This window comes from Lepidochelys kempii, chromosome 2, assembly GCF_965140285.1.
Source record: "Lepidochelys kempii isolate rLepKem1 chromosome 2, rLepKem1.hap1, whole genome shotgun sequence".
Taxonomy (NCBI): Eukaryota; Metazoa; Chordata; order Testudines; family Cheloniidae; genus Lepidochelys; species Lepidochelys kempii.
Window position 1 is genome coordinate 158,369,647 of NC_136381.1, and position 26,822 is coordinate 158,396,468.

Genomic DNA, 26,822 nt, shown 5'->3' on the forward strand with positions numbered 1-26,822 from the left:
TCACAGTATTCCATGTGCTAACTAGTTGTATAGAATTGCTGTACGCTTTTGAACAGCTGCTGTGCTCCTCCCCATTTTAGTGGTGGGTGAAATGATCTCTTATCTACCTCCTGGAGAGCTGAGTCCTCATTAGGCAATGTTTTGGAAAAGTGTTTTAAGATCCCCAGATGAAAAGGTGCTATAGAAGTTCAAAATAGTAGTATACTACAGAAAAGAGGTCAGAACATGAGTGGTTCAGGCTGATACGGAAGCTCTCCCAAGGTTAGTGGCTTGACTTAATTTGGCCCAGGCTCTTATCTGGAATTAAAGGCTACTGTTGCTGGAACTCTGGAGCTGTTTATTTAATGAAATACAGGAGACAGTTGAGAAGAGCTACCAGGCTAAAATAGAAAAAAAAAACTTTGAAATTATCACTTTGTATGACTATTTTGTCCAGCCGCTTCCTCACAGCATAGCAAGGAAATGACTGGACTGAATAGTGGTGGCTCCTTTCATGCTGTATTGTAATCAAGTGAATTTGGACCCAGCCTTTTCATTGCAAATAGTGGAATATTGTTCATATATTTCTGTGAAACCTGTAGTGGACCTGTTGGCTTGCTTCCTTCCTATGCATGGACAATTGCAGAATATTGTGGGCTTGATTCTTTGTTCCACTACAGTCCGTTGGAGCTACTTTGCCAGCAAATGGCAACCCAGCAGATCTGGGAATAGACTCAATGTAGGAGGAATCCTCAGGTGATGCAAAGCTAGTAAGGTGGAGAATAACTCATCATACAATTCACCTGTGTACTGAGGTGCTGATGTTGCCGGTTGGAGTAAAAAATTCTTGTTACAATGTGATTGTGAGGAATGTTGTGTGTGTATGATATTACTGTACATGCCAGAGGTGTATGTGACTTATTTACAGAGCGGTGGAATTTAGCTGTGTGTGTATGTGTATGTGTGTGTTAAGGTATGTTAAAGAAGGATATCTTAACTGGATATAACCTTGCTTTTAAGGGTTAATATTGTGGTGTGTTCCCCCTTTAAGCAACCTGAGGAAGTTTCTGTTTTCTTTGTGGAAATTGAACTTACTTTACTTTATGTACATCAGCAATCTTGCAACATTTATAAATTATAAAGGTAGTTATCTTTGGTTTTTGTAATAAAACAATAACAACCATTTGGTTCTCAGATCAGAATCAAGTCTCTTTTTTTTGTTTCTTTTATCTAAAGCAGTTCTCTTGAATGGCATGTGTAACTTCATAAAAGTCTGAAATACTATTTTGCAAACTAAAAGAAGCATTAGGAAAGGTGTGTAATCAGTATTATTATTATTTATTATTATTACTGTGTATGTAAATTGGCGGCAATGAGCATTTCAACAGTTCAGGAATGAGGAAGGGACAATGTGGGAAGAGAATGCTGTACTTTGAATGGCCACTCTAAACCTACATGCCCTTGACTTCATGCCTTACGGACCTGTCCTTTTGCCTCCATGGTGAGTGGTAGCACTTCAGCTGGTGCCTGACAGCCAGCCTAGCTGTTCCTCCAAGGAAGGGCAGCCTGGGCATGTGCTGATGTATGATCATTTATACCACAGGGTGGGAGGGGGGGGGAAGCAAGTTGCCTTGTGGGAACCTATTCCACCCTCAGGGTCCTGTGGGTGTAAGGACCCAGGGACTAGAACCCAGTTCTGCAGAGTTTGGGGTGTCTGATATTCCCACAGTGCCACCCCACAGCCAGGCAGAGCTGCATCCAGGGATCACTGCAGAGACTAGGCACTGCAGGAAGTACCACCCAAGAGACCAGGAGTGACAGTACCCTGTGGCCTGGTGATTTGTCCAAGTGCCCTTCCTTAACCCCAGGGGTTGCCCCAGGAAGTTGTCTGGGCCACCACACAGACTTCAGACTGCTTCAACGCCGGAGTTTGCCTTGTCTTCTGATCTCCGGTCTCTCATTCCAGTCTGGATTCAACCCCTATTCCTGCCTCTTGATGCTAGCCTGGTACTGCCTCTGATCTCCAGTCTTCGACCTTGATCAGACTCTGACCTGGTTGCTTACGGGACCTGGCCTTGCCGCTCCTCCAACGCCTGCCTGGTGACTCCCATCCCTGGTGGTCAGACATCATCCCACCTGAGACTTCTGCACCAGACTGCCTAAGCCTGGATCCCTTACAGTGGGTTGGATGCTGGGGATGCTCTCAACCAGTAGGGGACCTGGGTCTGCTGCTGGAGATCTGCTGCCTAGAGTTGCCCACCTTGCTGTGGACAACAAGGATTATTTTTTGTTGGGGTTTAGAGAGCATGGCCCCTTTAAAACTTTGCCCTGAGGGAGAGGAAGGGCTGTTTATTCCAGGGGGAGGGAAGGGAAGGGAAGATAGAAGGACCCACAGGGGCATGTGTGTGCCAGTAGCTTCAGCCAAGAGGGCCTACAGTGAGCAGACCCTCATTTAGCAAAGCAGCCAAGCATGGACAACGGGTGTTGTAGGCCAGGGGAGGCTTAGCCCTGTCCACGCTCCACCCCTGAGGCCCTGCCCTCATTCCCCCACAGGGTGGCTGAGGCAGGCAGGCTGGGGCTCCTTTGGCCTCAGGGGGAGGTGGGGCTTGGGGATCCTCCGACCATGCGGGGGGGGCCTCGGGCAGAAGGGGTGGGGCTGGGGGCTAGCCTCCCCGAGGGACCGGTTCACTCACCACCTATGCAGCTAAGAACTGATTCAAAGCCCAGGAGGGACACAGCAGCTGACCAGGGATGCCCCAGGATGGGAGCCAGATGAGCACTGTGCCAGGGAGGAATCATCTGAGAAGGATACTCTGGAGCTGGACCCAGTATCACTATCGTGCACAGCCGTACGCGGCTGTGAGTACTGGGGGTTGTGACTTGGCCTTGGGCAGAGACAATGTGTAACTGTTGATAGTGGGAGGGCCAATTTAAAGTAGCGGTTTTCAAACTTTTTGAGCTAAGCTTCCCCTTTGTGTTACAAATTTTGGTTATGCCCCTCCCACCCAGACAAAAAGAGGTGAGTTGGGGGTGGACGTGGCACTCCCGCCCCGAGCCCCGTTGTGCTGGGCTGAAGCCTAAGCCATCTGGCATCACCGCTGGCTCCCCTGAACTTTCCTTTGTGCTCCCCAGGTGGCGTGCCCCATAGTTTGAAAACCTCCAATTTAAAGGTTCTGGTGGTATGCAGCGCGGTTTAGGGCAATGCATATAAACCCTGGCAGAAAGCTGGGGAAGGGGGAGCACGTGACCCTCCTCCCCCTAGGCAGCACCTCTTGGGAGGTTGTTGCTCTGTGTGGGTTTGCAGAGAGCGTTTGAAGAGGGCACTGCAGGGTTTTGCTGGAGAAAGTTTACTGGCACCAAAGACAGCCAAGACTCTGCAGGACTGGAACTCTGCCCAGTATTCCGGAACGCTGAGTCTAGATGCAGGGCTTAGTCTCCGCAGGTCCTCGTGTTGGATGTTACCTTGTTCTACCTCTCCCCCTATCTTCTACCCCTCTTGTTTTTCCCCATTTATGACTCTGCACATCTATATTTCCCTTCACTATATTTGTACTATATTTGTACTATTCAGGGGTGTGTGTGTATATATACTCCGGGGGCTTAGGAACAGGTGCTGCTGGGGCGAAAAGGAGCTTCTTGGGAAGGAACCGCCCCGCAGAGCAGTCTCCGTCTTGGCAACAAGGGCACTATAGTTACAACCAATTAAAATCTCTCTTGTATAAACAGCATGTAGAATGCTCTGTTAAAAATTGTGTTTCTGCCTTTTGCTTAGATTGCTCGGAAGGATATAAGCAGTGTTGGATGCACCTGCTAATTGTGCCGAATATTTTTTAAATGAGGACTGACTAACGTGATGTTTTGATCACTATTTTGCTTCAGAATTTGAAAAATTTGAAAATTCTAGCCTATACGTTCCACAAATTGCCCAAAAATATGGGTTCTGATCCTACTTGCATTGAAGTCAATGGCATACCTGCCAATACTTGAAAATAAACAAGATTGTAAGGAACATAAAACTCGAGGGTCATACACTTGGCTACTGATGAAGGCTGAGCACTGTGTATTATCCAACTTAAGTACATATGGCTTTTCAGTTTTAAGGACCAGCTGAGAAGGTATTTGAGGGGGAAGAAATCTTTGCTTGGCTGGCCTCAGAAACTGACAGTGTAGCTGTGGCAGGTGAGGCTGGAACTGTTGTGACAGTGAAATCAGACAAGAAGAGGAAAATTCCAAGCAGACTTGGATGGGAGTAAAAATGACTTGTGAAGGCGAGGTGAAAAATGTCCTGACAGAAGATTATGCACTCCTTGTTTCTTCTGTAGGCTGAGCTTATTCCATACACTGGGGCTCCTTGCATCCATCCGTTCCACTCCCCCCCCCCCCTCCAAAAACAAACAAACAAACCTCCCTCTGTGCAGATACCTCCCCATCCTCCTCTGTTTCAGGGACTCCCTGCCATGTGCCAGGGGCTCTGTGTCCAGTACGCCACCTGCCCCCCTCATTTCCCCCTTCCCACTATTCTCCTCCCTGCCACATACAAGGGGTTCTGTGTCACCCCATGTCCCCTGCCCCCCATACTATTGTCCCCCATTCATCCCTATTTTCCTTCATACCAGGGTTACCTATTTGTCTCCTGCCCCATGCCAGGAGCTGGGCCACTCTTCCCCCCACAGCGCGCCCCCCCCCCCCCTCCTACCGCTTTTTTTAACTCCCTTTCTGAAAGAGAAATGTTTCATGGTGTCAGCATGTTAAACTAGTGGAAGGCTGGGCAGATATTATGCTGGAAGGTGTTAATGGCTGCCATCAACCATTTCTTTGATCTGTAGAGAATTACTGAGATGGCTGAAACTGCTGGCTCTGAGGGTGTGTTCACATTGCAATTGAAAACCTGTGGCTGGCACCTTTCAGCTGCCTTGGGCTTGTGGGGCTTTGTCGAAGGGGCTGTTTAATTGCGGTGTAGACATTTGAGCTTGGGCAGGAATCTGGGCTCTAAAGACCCGGGGATGTGTGTGTGGGGGGGGGTCTGTCTACACAAGCCCCGTGAGCCCCAGTCAGCTGGCATCACAGGGGTCTACTTGCAGTGTAGACATACCCTATGCGTGTCCTCCCCCCTCATTTCCTACCTTTTGGTTTTTCTGATTTTTCACTGAAATTGAGTTCAGCTCACTGATACCTAGGATATTCCCTACCATTTTGGAATTGATCTCCGGCAGTGTTCAAAATTTGTCATGCTACAGACCGAGAAATGCCACCAAGTTGCCACTCAGCCAACTAAACAAATATGCATATAGAAAAGGAGTACATGTTTTCATTGATCTGCATAAAGACTGTTCCCATTTATCCTATTTAGCAGGCAGGGAAATGGGGCAGCCAATCAGATGGGATTTCCCCATAGACTAGTTTTTTTCCTCTCCATAAACTCATAGTAGGGTCTGAAAACTCAGAGGGTTGGTATCTATGCCTGGCAATTTTATCTTCAGTGGAAGTAAAAGAAGGCCTATGATCTGAGGCTTACAGTTGTTTGGGAGGCATACACTGACTAGAGGTGAAGTTGATAGTAGGAACCTATTGCCCCACAAATTAGAAAAAAAATGATCACCCTGGGATATAATGCTTGAAGGAATTGTTGCAATCTGAGATGAAGTTTTCCAACCTGTAGGGAAATAGATTTTCTTATAAATGTAATCTTTTCACTGTGGGCTCAACTCTTCCTGTCCCACTCTACAGGCATGGAAGGCTCAGAATTGCCACAGTTCTCTCCTTTGGGTGGGAAGCAGGCTATGTAGAGGCCAGTCAAGGGAAGCTGCATCTTTGGTGTCCCATGGAGCAGTGGTTCACAGTGGCTCCCATGGAGCAGTGGTTCCACATCTGTGTCATTAAAATTTAGGGTTTGGAGTAAGTAGGGGCTGGAGGCAGGGTGGATAAGCTCATGGCAATTCCTTTGCAAGGGAGAATGTAGCTGGTAAAACTGCTGATTCTTTTTCTCCCAACCTCAGTGGAGAGTCCAACCAGGATTTGTCCCTGTGTGCCTGTCTTTAAAAATGTCTTCTGTTCCTGTAAATAATGTGGACTGAAAACTTTACTTATTTAGTTCACAAGACTTTTGACCTTGTCGCAGCCAGCTGGTGAATAGTTTTAGAGGGAAAAAAAAATTACTGATCAGCGAGGAGAGTAATAATTCAAAACTGTTTTAAGATACACAGCTCTCTCTCAGCTTAGCTGGATTGTGTCTAAGAAATTGAGGCTGTAAATTATACACTGCATAGTTAGTAGAATAAATTGGCTGGATTGCTCTAACCCCTTGACTCCTCTATCCTAGAATGTACATTTCAGTTGATACAAAAGCTAGTGTCTCTCCATAGTTAATGTTGAAGCAAGGCTTCCATTATAAACCTGTGGTGACACCCATTTGAAAGCAAGCTACTTGAAATCTTAGGTGTGGTCCGGTGCCAGGCCAGAATATTTCTGGAAAGCTGGAGACAAATTGGACAAGGCATTTGGGAAAGGAAATAGGGAGGTTCGAAAATGTAGGTGATCTCACTTTAGAGAGTTTTCTAATGCTGTGTTGTAATGTCGTAACTCAGAAATGGTTTGGTGTAGATATCTTACATTTGAGTTAATAGGCTGCCATTGGTGAGGAGTGATACCTTTGTCTAGTTCTGTGTGGGGTGGGAGAAAGAACAATACTTACACTAGAAACATCAATGTTCCGAATGCTTCATGCTGGCTCGTGCCTCTTTTACACAAAATATACTGACTTGCTCTGCTGCTTCCGAAGCAATGTCAGGGCCTTGGTGCAGCAGGTCACAAGGGGCTGGGCTGGACACCGTCTGCAGTAACTGCTTTAAAACATGCAAGACCCACAGATGTTTCTGTAGAGTTTATAAACTACTGAAATTATAAACCCCACAGGAAATTTAAAGCCAGTGAAACCCACAGGTCTTCCATATTTGAGGGTTGGTAAATAGAAAAGACAATCTCTGCTTTCATTTAAAACATCCCAGGGCTCTAGCCATAAGTGTACAGCCCTCTTTCTAGCAAAATAAACAGATGCAAATCATTGTAAACTGATCACTAGGGCTGAAAGTTTGTGTCCTAAAGATCACAGGGTATTCGTGCGTCTTCTAAGGCTACCCAGCACTGGCAGTTGGGATGCACGGACATGTTAGCTGTAGGTTCCTGCATTTTTGGGAGGATTCCAGATCATTATGCAGCTTCCATTGATGGTACTTGGATAACTATGCTCTGGGCTGGTTGCTTGCAGCTGAGTTGGCACCTCTGCAGTGACTAATCTGGGCAATCTGTGACCACAAAGAAAGGCAGTTCAGTAACATGGGAGGGAACGTGATCTAGTGGACTAGGCATGGAACTGTAAATAAAGGACGTCCACATTATAATCCTAGTTCAAACCTGAATCTTTCTGTGGCCTTGGTCAAATCATTTAACTTTTACAGCTTACTTTTTCCATCTCTATAATGGGCAATAATGTTTACCTACCTCAAACTGGAAGGGGGAACAACAGTTTGTAGTTTGTGAGAATGAAATAGTATTTATAAAGCACAGTATATGTACGATTCACTGGGCTGCACACACAATCCTCCAGTTGTTTGGGCCAAAGGCATCCTGGAACCCCAGTTCATTTGAACAGTTATTTCACAAAGCTTTTTTAAAATGTTGGCAGCTGTGCAAAGGCTTCAGCACAGAGATGATATCCAGCAATGGGAGGCTTAAAGGAGCAGAGACCTAAATGCACATAATGTTTTTATGAACATGAGTCTGTTACATTTGTGGTGCATCCCAAAAACTAACCTTGTTTCCTCTCCTCCCTGTCATCATCCCCCCCCCCCCCCCCCCCCCCCAGGCTGGCTCCAGGCACCAGCGTTCCAAGCAGGTACTTGGGGCGGCAGTGTTTCTGTGGTGGTGGCAATTCGGCGGCAGCCCCTCAGTGGTGCTGGCCGGGGCGGCAGTTTGGCGGCAGCTTCTATGTTCCGCCGGCCGCGGTGGCAAATTGACAGCAGCTTCTCCCCTTTGCCGTCCGTGGCAGCAGTTTTTTTTTTTTTTTTTTTTCAGTGCTTGGGGCGGCAAAAACTGTAGAGCCGGCCCTGCCCCCCCCACACCCCTCGCAAAAAAACCCAAACAAACCCAAGAAGGGACAAAAATATCCTAAGGCCATCTTTGTTGTGTAGTAGTGTGAGCATGGTGGACTGATGTTTGGGTGGGGTGGGGGAAAGAGAGTGGTGGCAAAACATTGGTTCTCAGGCCTGCTAAAAAGTGCTCAGGCTGGCTCTGTGGAGTTTATAAGTTTTAGATGACTCTCCCCCCCCCCCCCCATAGTTCAGTAGGCTTTTTGGGTGGTGTTGAGGGAAGAAAAGCAAAATTACAGTTGTTTGGGTAACCTTAATTATATATTTTCATATTTTGTATGTGTGTATTTAATTCAACCTTTATTTAGAATTTCTTGACTTTTTAATGTTCAGGTTTTTAAATATACAGTGCTCTCAAGTTCTTCTTCCCTTAAAATTGCACAGAAGCTGGTGTTTTTGTTTTCCTTTTCCGCTGCTTAGAATGTAAAGGAGAATCAAAATCCTTTTTAGTTAATCCTAAATCAGAGATGGGCAAACTACAGTGGCCCGCGGGACCGTCCTGCCCAGCCCCTGAGCTCCCGGGTGGGGAAGCTACCCCTGGCCCCTTCCCTGCAGACTCAGCACGCTGTGTCACTGGCAGTCTGGCCCACCGCTCCCGCCAGGCAGGGCAGTGGTGTGGCTGTGAGCTCCTGCCGCTCTGAGCAGTGTGGTAAGGGGCGGGGAGGGGTTGGATAAGGGGCAGGGGATCCTGGGGGGCAGTCAGCGAGCAGGGTGCAGTTGGATGGGGTGGAGGTTCAGGGGTGGTGGTCAGGGGACGGGGAGCAGGGGGTTGGATAGGGGGTGGGGGCATGGATAGGGTCAGGGCAGTCAGGGGACAAGGAGCAGGGGGGGTTGGATATGGGGTGGGGTCCCGGGGGCAGTCAGAGGGCGGGGGTATGAATAGGGATCGGGGCAGTCAGGAGCAGGGGGGTGGTTTGATAGGTGTGGGAGCAGGGGGGCCTGTTAGGAGGTGGTTGGATAGGGCAGAGGTTCTTGGGGGGGCAGTTAGGGGATGGGGAACAGGGGGGTTGGATAGGGGATGGGGTCCTGGGGGGCAGTCAGGGGGCGGGGGTGTGGATAGCGGTCGGGGCAGTCGGGAGACTGGGAGCAGGGGGTTTGGATAGGGGCAGGGGTCCTGGGAGGGGGCGGTCAGGGGACAAGGAGCAGGTGAGGGTTGGATGGGTTGGAGGTTCTGAGGGGGGCAATCAGGCGGTGGGAAGTGGGAGGGGACAGATAGGGGGTGGGGTCCAGGCTGTTTGGGGAGGCACAGCCTTCCCTACCCGGCCCTCCATAAAGTTTCACAACCCCAATGTGGCCCTCGGGCCAAAAAGTTTGCCCACCCCGTCCTAAATTCATAACCATGCTTGACTTTTTAAAAATATACAACTAGTCCATATTCACTTTGGAATATAAATCTCGTTCCCATGATTGTGCTGGGTTATATAGTTTTTGATAAGTTAAATTGAAATTATGTTTTTGATTAATGGGAAATAATGTAAAATTAATGGAGTTAGTTTCTTAGCTTTCATGTTTTGCTATTCTGTGCCTGATTAAGTCTCTTAATTTTTGTTTTCAAGGGGTTTGTGAACATTTGTCCTTGAAAGCTTACTGAAGTATTTTATTTGTATTGCTTGGAAGGATGTAGCTTCAGTTGATGATGAATCAGTGTTTTTCCTAAACAAGATACAAGGTATTCTTTTTTGCTAAGCTTCCTAGTGTAACCAAGGATTTGTACAGATAAATTATAGATAGGGCTATCAAGCGATTAAAAAAAATTAATTGCGATTACTCTCACTGTTAAACAATAATAGAACACCATTTATTTAAATATTTTTGGATGTTTCCCACTTTTTCAAATATATGATTTCAATTACAGTGCTCACTTTAGATATATTTTTGATTACAAATATTTGCTCTGTAAAAAAGAAACACAAGCAGTATTTCAATTAACCTCCTACAAGTACTGTAGTGTAATCTCTTTATAATGAAAGTTGAACTTACAAATGTAGAATTAAGTACAAAAAATAACTGCACTCAAAAACAAAACAATGTATAACTTGAGAGCCTAGAAAGTCCACGCAGTCCTATTTCTTGTTCAGCTAATTGCTAAGACAGACAAGTTTGTTTACATTTACGAGAGATAATGACACTCATTTAAAAATATGCGCTAATTTGTGACTGAACTCGTTGGGGGAGAATTGTATGTCCCTGTTCTGTTTTTTAGCCGCAGTCTGCCGTATATTTGATGACCCAGCACATGTTGTTCGTTTTTAGAATACTTTCACCTCAGGTTTGACAATACACAAAGAAGGTACCAATGTGAAATTTCTAAAGATAGCTATAGCACTTGACCCAAGGTTTAAGAATCTGAAGTGCTTTCCAAAATCTGAGAGGGACGAGGTGTGGAACATGCTTTCAGAAGTCTTAAAAGAGTAACACTCTGATGCAGAAACTGCAGATCCCAAACTACCAAAAAAGAAAATCAACCTTCTGCTGGTGGCATCTGACTCAGATGATGATAATGAACATGCATTGGACTGCACTGCTGTGGATCGTTCTTGAGCAGAATGCATCATCATCAGTATGGACACATGTCCTCTGGAATGGTGGTTGAAGCATGAGGGACATATGAATGTTTAGCATATCTGACGTAAATACCTTGCAACGCCGGCTACAGAAGTGCCATGCAAACACCTATTCTCATTTTCAGGTGACATTCTAAATAAAAAGCAGACAGCATTATTTCCTGTAAATGTAAACAAACATGTTTGTCCTAGCAATTGGCTAAATATGAATTATGACTGCGTGGACTTGTAGGCTCTAAAGTTTTACATTGTTTTGTTTTTGGGTGCAGTTATGTAACAAAAAATCGACTTTTTTTAAGTTGTACTTTCATGATAAAGATATTGCACTACAGTACTTGTATGAGGTGAATTGAAAAAAACTATTATCATTTTTACAGTGCAAATATTTATAATAAAAAAATATAAAGTGAGCACTGTGCACTTTGTATTCTGTGTTGTAATTGAAATCAATATATTTGAAAATGTAGAAAAAATACCAAAAAATGTAATAAAAACTAAAAGATAGAAAACAAAGGGTAGGAATAAATGGTCAGTTTTCAGAATGGAGAGACCTTACAAGAAGTGGAAGATTGGACAAATGACCAGGGAAGAGTATAAAAATGTTGCTCGGGCATGTAGGAATGAAATCAGAAGGGCCAAATCACACCTGGAGCTGCAGCTAGTGAGAGATGTTAAGAGTAACAAGAAGGGTTTCTTCAGGTATGTTGGCAACAAGAAGAAAGCCAAGGAAAGTGTGGGCCCCTTACTGAATGAGGGATGCAACCTAGTGACAGAGAATGTGGAAAAAGCTAATGTACTCAGTGCTTTTTTTGCCTCTGTCTTCACGAACAAGGTCAGCTCCCAGACTGTGGCGCTGGACAACACAGCATGGGGAGGAGATGACCAGCCCTCTGTGGAGAAAGAAGTGGTTCGGGACTATTTAGAAAAGCTGGACGTGCACAAGTCCATGGGGCCGGATGCGTTGCATCCGAGAGTGCTTAAGGAGTTGGCGGCTGTGATTGCAGAGCCATTGAGCATTATCTTTGAAAACTCATGGCGATCGGGGGAAGTCCCGGACGACTGGAAAAAGGCTAATGTAGTGCCCATCTTTAAAAAAGGGAAGAAGGAGGATCCTGGGTACTACAGGCCAGTCAGCCTCACCTCAGTCCCCAGAAAAATCATGGAGCAGGTCCTCAAGGAATCAATCCTGAAGCACTTAGAGGAGAGGAAAGTGATCAGGAACAGTCAGCATGGATTCACCCCCAAGGGAAGGTCATGCCTGACTAATCTAATCGCCTTCTATGATGAGATTACTGGTCCTGTGGATGAAGGGAAAGCAGTGGATGTATTGTTTCTTGATTTTAGCAAAGCTTTTGACACGGTCTTCCACAGTATTCTTGTCAGCAAGTTAAAGTAGTATGGGCTGGATGAATGCACTATAAGGTGGGTAGAAAGTTGGCTAGATTGTCGGGCTCAACGGGTAGTGATCAATATCTCCATGTCTAGATGGCAGCCGGTGTCAAGTGGAGTGCCCCAAAGGTCGGTCCTGGGGCCGGTTTTGTTCAATATCTTCATAAATGATCTGGAGGATGGTGTGGATTGCACTCTCAGCAAATTTGCGGATGATACTAAACTGGGAGGAGTGGTAGATACGGTGGCAGGTAGGGATAGGATACAGAAGGACCTAGACAAATTGGAGGATTGGGCCAAAAGAAATCTGATGAGGTTCAACAAGGATAAGTGCAGGGTCCTGCACTTAGGACGGAAGAATCCAATGCACCGCTACAGACTAGGGACCGAATGGCTAGGCAGCAGTTCTGCGGAAAAGGACCTAGGGGTGACAGTGGACGAGAAGCTGAATATGAGTCAACAGTGTGCCCTTGTTGCCAAGAAGGCCAATGGCATTTTGGGCTGTATAAGTAGGGGCATAGCCAGCAGATCAAGGGACGTGACCGTTCCCCTCTATTCGACATTGGTGAGGCCTCATCTGGAGTACTGTGTCCAGTTTTGGGCCCCACACTACAAGAAGGATGTGGACAAATTGGAGAGAGTCCAGCGAAGGGCAACAAAAATGATTAGGGGTCTGGAACACATGACTTATGAGGAGAGGCTGAGGGAACTGGGATTGTTTAGTCTGCAGAAGAGAAGAATGAGGGGGGATTTGATAGCTGCTTTCAACTATCTGAAGGGTGGTTCCAAAGAGGATGGATCTAGACTATTCTCAGTGGTAGAAGATGACAGGAGAACGAGTAATGGTCTCAAGTTGCAGTGGGGGAGGTTTAGGTTGGATATTAGGAAAAACTTCCTTCCTAGGAGGGTGGTGAAACACTGGAATGCGTTACCTAGGGAGGTGGTAGAATCTCCTTCCTTAGAAGTTTTTAAGGTCAGGCATGACAAAGCCCTGGCTGGGATGAGTTAATTGGGGATTGGTCCTGTTTTGAGCAGGGGGTTGGACTAGATGACCTCCTGAGGTCCCTTCCAACCCTGATATTCTGTGAAATAGTGGTGTCTCCAAGGGGTCTGTACTGGGGCCAGACCTATTCAACATATTCATAAATGATCTGGAAAAAGGGGTAAACAGTGAGGTGGCAAAATTTGCAAATGATACAAAACTACTCAGGATAGTGAAGTCCCAGGTTGACTGCAATGAGCTACTAAAGGATCTCTCAAAACTGGATGACTGAGCAACAAAATGACAGGTGGAAATTCAATGTTGATAAATGCAAAGTAATGCACATTGGAAAACATAATCCCAACTATACATATAAAATGATGGGGTCTAAATTAGCTGTTACCACTCAAGAAAGAGATCTTGGGGTCATTGTGGATAGGTCTCTGAAAACATCCACTCAATGTGCAGCGACAGTCAAAAAAGCGAACCAAATGTTGGAAAGCCTTAAGAAAGGGATAGATAAGACGGAAAATATCATATTACCTCTATATAAATCCATGGTATGCATGCAGATGTGGTCACCCCATCTCAAAAAAGATATATTGGAATTGGAAAAGGTTCAGAAAAGGACAACAAAAATGACTAGGGGTATGGAACAGCTGCCATATGAGGAGAGATTAATAAGACTGGGAATTTTCAGCTTGGAAAAGAGATGACTACTGGGGGATATGATAGAGGTCTATAAAATCATGACTGGTGTGAGAAAGTAAATAGTGTTGTTTACTCCTTCTCATAACACAAGAACTAGGGGTCACCAAATGAAATTAATAGGCAGCAGGTTTAAAACAAACAAAAGGAAGTATTTTTTTACCACACAATACCCACTCAACCTGTGGAACTCTTTGCCAGATGACGTTGTGAAGGCCAAGAATGTAACAGGTTTCAAAAAATAATCAGATAAATTCATGGAGGATAGGTCCATCAATAGCTATTAGCCAGGATGGACACGGATGGTGTCCCTAGCCTTTGTTTGCCAGAAGCTGGGAATGGACAACGGGATGGATCACCTGATGATTACCTGTTCTGTTCATTCCCTCTAGGGTACCTGGCATTGACCATTGTCAGAAGACAGGATACTTGGCTAGATGGACCTTTGGTCTGACTCATTGTGGCCGTTCTTATGTTCTTATTAGTATGAAGACCTCTCCTTTTTTAGTGTAATTTATTTGGCTCTCTGAGTCTTTATTTAAACCTTTAATATTATACACTGCCGCTTCACAGTCTGAGCAATATCCCTTATGGACACATTATGTGGTGCAAGTTTATTATGTAATGGCAATACAAAGCTCCCTTTGTTGTAGTAGTCTTTGTTACAAGATTGCCTATAGTGTAGGGCTGCAAAATTCTAGCTTCAAGAAGTTCATTATAACCTCCTACTTCACAATAGATTGCTCTCTCAGCTCTCAATAAGACTCCGACAGAGAGGATGCACTCTGTTGAAAATAGGTAAAGATATATGCAATAATTGTGTATGATTTTTTAAGGGAGCCAATATGATGTCTGGAAAAACCTGTGATGGTCTTGAGAGTTGTGTAGAACTAACCTAGGTGCTTTATTAAGAGTATAAATTCTGAAAATGTATTGTCCTGCTGGTAAATGTGAAATAATATAGTGATTTCTTAAAGATTTTTGTCCGGGAAGTAACTTTAAGAACGAGTTAAGGTAGAAAATTCAAATGACAATTACGTTACTATAGTTTACACAACAAATCTCAAATACTAGAAAAAAGGAAATTTACTGTTCCGGTACTAAACTTTGTCCTTCTGTTTTCTCCCCTCTTCTGCCTAAGAGTGGGAGATGCTAATCATTGGCCACATGAAATTTATGTGCCTTATTGAGAGTGTGAATTCCAGTGGTACAGTCTTTAGTTGCATGTTGTTACAACCTGTACCCACGCTACAAGATTGAATACAGCCTGGTTTCTGCTATGCATCTGGTGGGTATTGGGGCAGGTTAAGGGTATGTCCTTGGGACCCAGGTTCTATCCTGGAAAATGCCCCAAATAGATCAGCAGGTGTTGCACAACAAATAGCTTATGGTCAGCTGCGGTTCCAGAGTGCAGGACCCAGGCTGAGTAGGAAAAGGAGAAATATGGGTATGTCTGAGTCCTCTGAGGTTACATCAGATAATTTGGTGACTGGCCTGAGGGGAGGCAGAAACTGAGCCAAAATCTAATCTAGGCATGATATCATATTCATTGCTGTCACATGTGAGCACTGGGAATCAAACAAAAAGAATTTTGCACGTAATTCAGAAGTAAAACGCACACTTGGGCACATGTGGTATTCTCTACACAAACTAACTAAACTGTGTTAAAAGGATGTGGTCTCTTACCCATTTCAGAAGCAAACACACAGTTAGTACAGAGTTTTCCGCCCATATCCAGAGAGGGTTGGACTGGATTGGAGTTGTGTATTTTCCCCTTTCCACTGATGAGTGCTCTGATGAGTAATCAATGTTGGAGGATTCTAATTGTAAGAAATTGTACTGCTTTTTTGTATTGTTGCTTCTTCTTGATGCTGCCTGCAAACAGCTGTTACGCTAACTAGCAGCGTGCTAAAATTTCTCCAGAAGGGCATATCAGACATAGGTGCTGGAAGTAGGGGTACTGTGGGTGCTGTCTCACCCCCTGGGTTGAAGTAGTAATAACAACCCAGATACATGGTTTCCACCTTCAGCATCCCCACTATAAAAATTGTTTTAGCACCCCTGATATCAGACTGTGAGTGAAAGAAAGTAAAACAGATGGACCAGATGAAATCAAATCTGAATGGCGTCACCTGGAATAGGAACATGCTTTTCTAGTGCTACTTCCTGCAGGTGTTGAATCCAACATACTGTAGCAGGTCAGTTCAGATTTTTTTACCTCGTAGTAGTTTTGCTAAGAGAAGGGTACCGTCCAAGAATTTAACCAGAGTCTCTGGCCATGTGGACCTTGCTTCCAGGCACTAAAATTTCCATAGTGTGTTTTGATGTACTACTGTTTCAAATATTTAGTGTGCAGTAGCAGGGTCCATGCTGCCATTTAATGTTCAGCTAGCGTGCTGTAGATTTGCACCCTGGATTGTCCCGCACTAGGTCTCCATGTACATAAACACTACTAGAAAGTGCCAAGTTACTACTAACTGTGTAGCATAAGTGCCCTTCACAGATTGTAACATGGACTGTAGCATGTGGAAAGTCTAGTTCTCAAGGGACAACCTAACAAAGAGGGTAAACTATGCAAATTAAACTGCAGGAAATGCAATGATCTTTTTTCCCCTCCTCTTTGCAGCACGATGGCTGACAAAACAAAGTCCACTAAACCTGCAAACAAGACCCCTCCAAAGTCTCCTGCAGATCCAGCAAAAGAGAGAGCAGCCAAAAGGCTATCTTATGAGTCCAACAGTTCCCACGAAGGGGCTATGGCAGCAGAGCTTAGTGCTCTAGAAGAGACTTTTAGAAAATTTGCCATCCACGGAGATACCAGAGCCACAGGAAAAGAAATGCATGGGAAAAACTGGTCAAAATTATGTAAGGACTGTCATGTGATAGATGGGAAGAATGTGACAATCACAGATGTTGACATTGTCTTCAGTAAAATCAAGTAAGTTCCTTCCCTTTTCTCGCTCCCTTGTCTTGTTATACTTTGCACCCACCTCCAGGTTTATATTTATATTCCCCTCACCCCACAAAGCTGGCGTGACTTATAGAATTAACATTTTATTGAGCAATAGCAGGTACAGCACACAACATGTACCTCTGCCACAATTACACCCTGGCTCTGGTTCAAGTCAGGCTATAGTCAGTGGTAAGTGAGGGGTTAACCCATGCATAATTCTACAGGTTTTAAACACACTTGTAAGCCAGAGGGCAGATTCACCAGCTGGGGCAGTCCGAAGAGCTGCCACAGACCCTCACTAGTTTTTGGGTTTTTTTCCCACCTTGGAGGCTAAGAATCCAGTTTGACCGAGGTAATAAATAAGATTTTCTTGGTGGTCCCAAACTTGTGTGGCATGGGCATGCATCTACATCGCTAATACGCCATGCATTTTTTTGTGGCTGAAGCCTTCTACTTATCAGCCACCAAAACTTGGATGGTGTACTGGTAATGAAAATGCATGTGCATGCTGCCCATAGATTGGCACTGCCAAGCAAATTTTATTTATTACCTTTTACCAATTACCACCAAATTGGAATCCTAACCTCCCAGGGGAAAAACTAGTCAAGGCCTGATCCAAAACCCAGTGAAGTCAATGGAAAGACAGTTAGTTCAGTGGACTTTGCATCAAGCCCTAAAATTGCTATCTTACTTGCCTCCCCCCTCCAAACTGCTTACGTTTGATCAGATGTAGACACACAAACATATTGGCTAATTAGGCCCTCTACTCCATTACCTTAGAAGTTGTTTAAGTTGCACAACACTTAGTTTTATTTAAGTACAAATTTTCAGCAAGGTTCCTTAATTGTGCTAATAGTTTTCAGGAGTATATGTTTGGACATGCCCTTACCCACAGTTTCATGTGTAAATGCTGGTTTGAGGCCATGCAAACTGAGGCAGCTGCAGGTTCAATTAGGGAGACTTGCTGAAAATTTGACCCTTAGAGCCCACCAAAGATAAGAAATACAGAGAAGAAAGGGCCCTTTACCCTTCACGGGTTGTCCAATGTGATGTACACGAGTCATAGGACATCATGTCATTAATTCTTGAATGAATCCATTGTTTATGCTTGAACAACCTCATCCACTGGCTTTTTCCTAACATTTGTCATTTTCCAAGAGGGGAAAAAATGCTGTTTGTGGTGAGTGTGTTTCCTCTCATGGCTGTTTGCTTCTTGCTCTGTCTTCAGCTGACAAGCCAGCGTAGGCACTCGAACCCTTTTGTTCTTGGGTTAGCCTCTCGCCATCTCTGCTCCCGTGACAGTATTTTTCTGGAGATTCTGTTACTATAACCAAGCTCTGTATTTCAAGTGGAATCTTATCAGTGAACTAGCCCACTGTAGTGGATGGCTAAGCTTGGAGGTGTTTGGCCTTTCAGTTTTGTGTTTTAATTAATTTTGATGGAAGATGTCAATGTTCTATTTTCAAGTATTCTTTGGTTTTGATCAACTTAAATATTTATTTGTTGCTAGCCTAACAGGAAATGACAAAGGACTACTTTCTCAGGCCAGTTTCCATGCAGTAAATGATGTGATAGGCCCTTAGTATTGCAGAAACTGGCTGTGCACAGGATTGATGGATCCCGAGGACTCAGAACTGATGCCTCCTGGGGTGGAGTGGATTCACTTATGCTCTGTGGGAATGAGGTGTGGATCCAGTGGTGCAAGTAGGGTGATATGGTACGCCATACCACTAAGCTATTTATAGCCAATACGGGGTACCGGAAAGACACAGGAGGAGCAGAACGTGGGGCCACCGGGTGGCCCCAGGCCAGCAGCTCCTCTGGTATGCTTGTACCGTCACCAGCTGTTCCACCCAGCTGCATGCATGCATACATCTCCTCCTGTCCGGGGTCTATACAGCAGCCCCATTGGAGGACAGGACTGGGGGCGGTACAGCTGTGCTGGAAGAGTTGCCGACATGGGGCCTCTTGGTGGCCCCAAGTTCTGCTCCTTTCACCGCTGCAGTTCCCGGGAGAGCCCTGAACCTCGGGGCTCTCCCGGGAACCACAGCAGCGAAAGGAGCAGAACACGTAGCTCCTCCAGCGCAGCTGTAGTGCCCCCCAGCCCTTCCACACAGCTGCGTGCCTGCGTCTCTGGTCTGGGGTCTGTACAGCAGCCCCGCTGGGGGCGGGGCTGCCGTGCCGGAGGAGCTGCCAATGTAGGGCTGCCCAGTGGTCCCATGGTCTGCTCCTTTCGCCGCCGCGGTTTCCAGGAGAGCCATGTGGTTCAGGCCGTCAGCGCCTTCGGCACGGCTGTACTGCCCCCCACCTTGTCCCCCCAGCCCTGTCCTCCAGCAGGGCTGCTGTACGGACCCCGGACAGGACTCAGGAAATGCAGCTGTGTGGAAGGGCCAGGGGAGGGGCTGGGGGCAGTACAGCTCTGCCAGAGGAGCTGCCGGTATGGGGCTCAGTTGCCAGCGTGTCTGAAAAAAATATTCTTTGCTGTCAGAGGGAGCTGGTTTGAAGCTCTTCTGCTGGCAATTCCCAAAGCAGGTGTGACTGTGAAGTGGCTATTGTTCCAGGAGCAAGCCCCCTCTTCTCTTAGCAGCCCACACAGTAGCTGTGCTCTGTCCACCCACTGGGAGCGCTCCCCGCCCAGGTAACGTGGGATGGATCATGAGGAGGGGGAGAGTGCATGGCCCCGGGTTGAGGGTGGATTGGGTCACGTGGGGAGGTAACGCACCCTCTCCCCCTTTAGCCGGTGCTGTGTACCTCTAAGACCTGAATTCTACTTGTACCACTGTGTGGAGCGTTAGGGACATGGGGCAAGAGCAGGGGTCTCAAACGCAAATGACCATGAGGGCCACATGAGGACTTGTACATTGGCCCGAGGGCTGCACCACTGACCACCCTCCCTTCCCCCCGCCACGCTGCCCTGGCCCCGTCCCTGCCCTGCCTCTTCCCACCCCTTCCCTGAAATCCCCATCCCAACTCTGCCCCCTCCCTGCCCCCAGGGGGTGCAGGAGGGGCGCAGGGTGCGGCAGGGGGTCGGGGTGCAAGGTAGGGCAGGGGGTCAGGGTGCGGCAGGCAGCTCATGGCAGGGGGTTGGGGTGCAGGAGGTGTGCGGGGTGCAGCAGGGGGCTCAGGATGGGTGTTTGGCTGCAGGAGGGGTTTGGGGGGCGGGTTTGACCCTCCCTGCCTGCCTACACTGCCCCTGTGCCGCTCCGGGAAGCGGCTGGGACCTGGGGGCGGGGGAGGGAGGGTCGGGGCACAGGAGTCTCTGTGGTGCCCTGGCCGCTCCTCCAGGTACCTCCCCCCAAAGCAGCCTGGAGGAGCAGCCAAGGCAACACACAGACCCCTGTCCGTCCCCAGTCCGTCCGTCCCCCCCCTCAGGTCCCGGCCACTTCCCGGAGTGGCGCAGGGGCAGGGCAGGCAGGCAGGTGCGTGCCAAGCCGGAGCCGCTCTAGGTAAATGCTGGGGGCGGTGTAGGGGGGCCACGGGGAGCTGGCAGGCCACAGAAAATAACCCCTGGCCCGCGGGCCGTGTGTTTGAGACCCCTGGGCTAGAGGGAGAATGCACTGATATAAACACAGGCCACTTCCACTCCCCTGTGATCCCTATTGTCAAGGAGGTAACCAATACATTTTTTTGTTGTATAAAAATAGCCCAGGAATTCCTGATTTTTCAACCTTTGCTGGAATGACAGAGCTGCAGTAACTCCCATGCAGCTATTACAGGGTTAATTGCTTCCCCCTTTAGGAATGGGGATCACTGGGTTCTTCCTCTCATGACTGCCCTGGGGTGCTGGCTCTTCTGGCTCAGAGGGCCCTGTCTTCCGTCTTTTTTCTCCTGGCTGGCTGCTTCCTTATGGAGCTCTGCAGTGTAGTTGTAGCCGTGCCAGTCCCAGATCTATTCAGAGTGGGTGAAACCAAACAATCACTATGCTCTCGAATGAACTGACACAGAAAACTGATAAAAGACAAAACCACCCTCCCACCTGTGGGTGAACACATTTCAGCAATCACTTCATATATGACCTCTCAGTTCTCATCCACAACATGTTCCAAAGACAAGCCTGGGAGCTTAAACTCCTAACTCTGCTAGACACTAAAAATCATGGACTGAACAGAGATGCTGGATTTATGGTTTATTACAACAACCTATAAGCTACTAATTGCCTCCTTTTGTCCTATGACTGCAGAGGTGTCAACGAGCCACTTTACCTTGAATGGTCCCTTAGCATATTCGCTAACTACTTATGCTAAACAATCTGTTCCACCTTGCATTTAGCTGTCACACTCTTGAGTGCCTTTCCCAGCCCTGAAGGAGAGCTCTGTGTGGTTCGAAAGCTTGTCTCTCACCAACAGAATTTGGTTCAATAGAAGATACTACCTCACCCACCTTGTTTCCTTTTGGAGCTGTCAGCCAAGGACAGTGCTGAAACAAGGGAACTTAGCCTCTTACCCCCCTGTCAATCAACTGGAGAAACCAGTCTTCCATTATCTTGGGAAACCGTGTGCATACTCATTGCCTCTTTAATGTCATTCCTCAGTGCCCAGGTGAGGTGGAGTCATAGTAGGGTGTAAGTATTGAGCAGTGACTGCTGGTTGGGTGGCTTTCAGAGGCTCCTACGCAAAGGTGCCAGGACCCAGGATTAGCCTTCAGGTACTGTTTTCTGTTGATACCTGAAGTCACTGCCTTTTTAATAGTTGGAAGATAAAATAATTTATTTTAGAATATTAATTTCTTATTAACAAATTGCCCACCCATTGTCGGCAAGTGCAGCATAAGTTTTGAAAGTTCCCTCTGTGTAAATTAGTATTTTTAGCTATGACATTTCTTTGTATTTTATCGGTGGAGAGAGAAATAAGCAAAAACTGACATTTAACTGTGAAAACTTCAATATTTCAAGCCTTCCTTAAAAGATTCTACCACATCATTTTTGTACACCCTTTTCAGTAGTTATTTTTCCAACTTGTTTTTGTGTTTTGTATTTTTTTTGTTTTGAGGAGTTGGTTCATTGTGATGGAAGCTTTTATTTTCACTAGAGATCACATACATATTTCATGTAGCATTTTAATTATGATGGGTGTGTTAACAGGATCAGTGAAAACATCAGAAATGCTGAACAGTGCACACATTTAAAAAGCGAAATAAAAACTCGAATGAAATCTTATGTGTAGAAGGCTAACAGGCTCAACTGCTAGAACACTGTCACTGTATTCACTTTGTGGACACCTGGGAGACATGTGCGAGCTTGGTGTATACTGAATGTACTGGTTGTGCTCAAACAACTGCAATGTCTCCTTTCCTTCTCTTCCCCTCTATACCCAACCAAAACATCAATGGGCAGATTCTGTGACCCTTACTCATAGATTGAGTAGAACTGTAGTTTGTTGTGAATAGTCCTGTTTTCCCCCAGTGGGATTATTTCTAAAGAAAGGTAATAATAATTAGTGTAAGGTACGTGGGTTCTAGGCAGAGTTGGTTAAAATTTTTTAATCTAAACTGTTTTTCAACAGAAAATTTCAACATCAAACACCTGAAAATGGAAAAATTTTGATAGAGGGAATACCACTGTGGTGCCTCATGGGAGTTGTAGTTTAGGTGCCTAAAGATCCCATTCTCCTCTATGGGTTGGGTTCCCCAGATGGACTACATCTTCCATGATGCATCATGGCCAAGGACTGCCAGGGTGCATTATGATGGCTCAGCAATAGGGAAAGCCATGATGCACCATGGGAGATGTAATCTAGTCAGAGACCTAGGCCTATAGAGAACAATGGGGCACCATGGAGGCATTTCCAAATTGGATTTTCAGATGAAATTTTCAGGAGGGACAATTTTCTGATCCAGCCATACTCTTAGGGTATAACTGGAAAACTTTGTGGAATCTGGAGACAATTTAAGCTTAGTGAAATCAGTCTTCAGTCAGAATCACTATATCCTACATATGTATGGCTGTAGTCTGGGATGAGGGATAGCTTCTGAAAATAAGGAGTAGGTGATCACTGCTGACTCCTTTGCTCAAAGTCATCTGAGTGATGCAGTTGGTTCCCGTTCTTCAGAGATACTTTTTACAAAAAAAATCACAGTAAAGCATTTTCCCTCCTGCAGAGTGCTGGTACTGATAGAACACATTGGAACTTTCCCTGGGAGGTACTGAACACCTTGTAGGATTAGTAATCTTTTCTCAACGTGAACAGCATTTATTAGTCTAAGCAAACTTAATCTATGCAAGTTATAGTGAACCTACACAGTTTGAAAGGCTGGAAATGTCTGTCTTTCTTTCCTTCTAGCTTTTAAAGGAAGCTCAGCTAAGGTTCATTATATTACTCAGCATTGGTGATGAAGCCATGTGGTAGCTTAGTTACACTATTTGAATTAAAATGAAAAATTCGGAGTCACTGTCCGTCTCTAGATGGGAACATAAATTCAGACTGGATTGTAGCTATGCTGGTGGCCTCTTGTGGGAGGATTATATACAGGGTAGAAGAGAAATTGAACAGATCTGGGAGTGTATGGCTTCTGAATGTACATTAAGGTAAGAGGAAGCATAGGTATGAAGAACACACAAGTTGAGATGATTGGAAAAATAAAAAAACATGTGTGTTACAAGAAGACGTGAGTTGAGTTAATTGTTATTTATGGGAATGTATATTTTGTTTGATAATCATCCAGATATTTGAAGACACTTAAGAAAACACTCACAAATCCCAGATGTTTGATGGATTTTAGAACAAATTACTATCATCTAAAATTTCATTCCAGAAATGCATTATTTGTAAGGCCCTACTTAATTTGTGATATTGCAGAAATTGCAGATTCCTCAATATTAAGTTTCCACCGCACTTTTGATTTTTATTAGCTTACTATGCAGTCCACAATTTTGCATACATTTTCAGGTTTGCAACACACTTTTTTCCCCATTAGTGCAATAGAACCCCATTTATCCAAATTGATAGCCCTGTTGCTGGCGGTGGCGCTGCCTTCTGAGCTGGGTGGCCAGAGAGCAGCGGCTGCTGGCTGGGAGCCCAGCTCTGAAGGCAGAGCTGCATCAGCAGTAGGGCAGAAGTAAGGATGGTATGGTTTGGTATTGCCACCCTTACTTTGGTACTGCTGCTGTCGGGGTGTTGCCTTCAGAGCTGGGTGCCTGGCAGAGAGCAGTGGCTGTTGGCCGGCCGCCCAGCTCTGAAGGCAGCACACAAGTGAGGGTGGCAATACTGTGACCCCTCCCCACACACCTAAGATAATCTTCAACCCTCCTGCAAATCCCTTTTGTGTCAGGATCCCCAAATTGAGAAGCACTGGTTGCCCCTGTGAAATCTGTATAGTACAAGGTAAAAGCACACAAAAGACCAGGGGAGACCAGATTTCAAGGTCCATAATGTATTTTTTCATGGCCATGAATTTGGTAGGGCCCTATTGATGAGATCTTTTCAAGGTCATTGAATCATGACCATGTGAAAGTGCCTGAGCCTCCTGGGTCAAGTGGCGTCATGCACACACGTAGTGCAACACGTGAGACTGACTTAGACCTCTACAAGCCTGGCTAGCCACTGTCTGCTACCCTTCTTGCCATCACCGGGACTCAGTGATCATGGGTCTGGTACAGGTCCTCAACTCGCTGACATGGCGGCTGGACAGCCAAATAGTCTGTGTGGGGATACCCTTCTCAAATCCCCAGTCATCCTTATCTCTGATATGCAATGTGTCGGCCCTCGGCTGGGGAGCCCACCTTTAGTCCCTCAGAACTCAAGGTCTTTGGACCCAAGAAGAGCTCTCCCTGCACATCAGTGTCAGGGAACTCGGGGCAATACGTCTAGCCTGCCAGGCATTTCTGCCCCACCTGGTGGGAAAATGAATTTTGATCCTCTCAAACAATATGAGTGCTATGTTCTGCATGAACAGGAAGGGCAGGGCACATTCTTCCCCCGATGCCAGGAAGCAATCTGCCTGTAGGAGCTCTGTGTCAATTACTCCATCAGCCTAGAGGTATCTTACCTTCCTGGGACTCAGAACCAGCTGGCAGATCTCCCCAGCTGTGGCATTCTCCTCTCACCACAGGTGGTCTCTCCGTCTAGACATCATGACGGTCATCTTCCAGTGGTGGGGGACTCTCTTTATAGATCAGTTCGCCACCTGAGCCAACAGGAAATGCTACTAGTTCTGTTCTCTGAGAGGTCACAGCCCGGGGTCTCTTGCAGATGCATTCCTGCGATCCTGGGCAAGGCACCTATACTCTGCATTTTCTCTTATCCCGCGGATTCACAAGGTTTTGATGAAGATCAAGCAGGACTGAGCACAGGTCATCCTCATAGCCCTGCAATGCCCCAGGCAACACTGGTTCCCATCCTCCTAGGCATGTCCGTTGAGACACCACTGCAGCTCCTGCTGCACCCAAACTAGATATCCAGGAAATGTGGCTGGCTGCAGCATCCGAACCCCACATCCCTTCATCTGACGGCTTGGAAACTCCAGGGCTGAATGTGGAGGAACTAGTTTGCTCAGAGCAAGGCCGTGAGGGCCTAATGGGCAGTAGAAAGCCATCCACCAGAGCCACCTACCCAGCAAAATGAAAGCAATTCTCCATTTGGTGTTCCCAACGTTAAGTCCTGCCCTTGCAGTCATCTCTGCGACTTGTTCTAGATTACCTCCTTCTGCTCAGACAACAAGGACTAGCCCTTTCTTCAACTGCTAAATGGACCTTGACTATGTCAGCCTTCCATCTCAAGATTGACAACTGTTTGGTCTTTTCACATAACATGGTCATCCAGTTTCTCAAGGGTCTGGAGAGGGTATACCCACAGGATAGGGGTCCCACCCCTACTTTCTCTCCGGGAAGGTAGCTTTCCTGGTGGCCATAACTTCAGCCAGGCAGGTTTCGAAGATCTGAGCCCTCACCTTGGAGCCCCCATATACGGTCTTTTTCAAAGACAAGATCCAATTGAGACCACACCCATCATTACTTCCAAAAGTGGTCTTACAGTTCCATTGCAATCCAGCAATTTTTCTGCCAGTGTTCGACCCTAAGCCACATGCACATAGAGAGAAACATTTGTTGGACGTTCAGCATGCCCTGTCTTTTTAGATACAAACTGTTCCGTGGATCCACTCACCTGTTCATAGCGATAGCAGAAAGTATGGAAGGTCTCCGGATTTCTGCACAAAGAATCTCATTGTGAATTACTTTGTGTATCAGAGCATGTTAGGAGCTCATGGATATTCTGCCCCCCCGGCGAACCTAACAGCACATTCTACAAGGTCTCAAGCCTCCTCCGTCGCCTTTTTGGCATAAGTTCCAATTCGGGACATCTGCAGGGTGGCAACTTGGTCGTCGGTTCACATGTTCATGACCTGCTATCCCATTACACAACCGACCAGAGACCATGCTGATTTCAGCAAGGCCGTGTTACGGTCGGCCTGTCCTTAATCTTGGAACCCACCTCTAGTACTGGTGCTCGTGTGTCACTTACATTGGAATGGACACGTGCAAGCACGCAAAGAAGAAAAATGGTTACTAATCTTTCTGAAACTGTTAGTCTTCAAGATGTGTTGCACGTGTCCATTCCAAAACCCACCCTCTGTCCCCTCTCTCAGAGGTGGTCGGCAAGAAGAAACTGAAGGGGAGCAGGGTTGGTAGGGCCCTTTATATCAATGGTATGAGTGTGTGACACCTGGGGGCACCAGAGCTGACCCAACAGATACCAGTAAGGGGGGAAAAAAGAATTGGCATCTGTGCTCAGAGTGTGCGCACACCTACACTGGAATGGACACGCGCAAAACATCTCAAAGAGCAACATTGCAGAAAGGTTAGTAACCATTTTTTTCATTGATTTTTTTTTTTTCTAGTCTTATGTCATGTCCTCAATGCTGACAGTTGATTTGTAAAATCTGTTCATCTGCATTTATTGTAATGGCTAAACCATGTACCTGCAGGGAAAGTGTGATGAGTTTGGTGGCCCTAGAGAAAGCTGGCCAATTGATGACTGACTAGAAGTGGAAAAATACAAAATGTGTCTGGATTTCATGTTGATCCACCAAAACATTGAGGCTGTGACAGAGCAGGTCTGGGAGTGTTGTTTTTTCATGCCTTGGAAAGCAAAATATCTAAGAAGAATAGA

The 26,822-nt window shown here is 46.1% G+C and overlaps 1 protein-coding gene across 6 annotated transcripts in view; it reads left to right on the forward strand.

The window, feature by feature from the left end:
- TPPP (tubulin polymerization promoting protein) overlaps nt 1–26,822 on the forward strand; it is a 109,734-nt gene that overhangs the window by 6,469 nt on the left and 76,443 nt on the right. For 5 of the 6 annotated variants that reach the window (XM_073332593.2, XM_073332594.2, XM_073332590.2 and 2 more), the window contains exon 2: nt 16,393–16,704. In XM_073332593.2, the coding sequence (XP_073188694.1) occupies nt 16,397–16,704 (308 nt within the window). In that variant the 5' untranslated portion in view covers nt 16,393–16,396. Of the gene's footprint in view, nt 1–9,679; nt 9,793–16,392; nt 16,705–26,822 lie in introns of all 6 variants that reach the window. The other variant, XM_073332591.2, reaches the window with a different exon arrangement.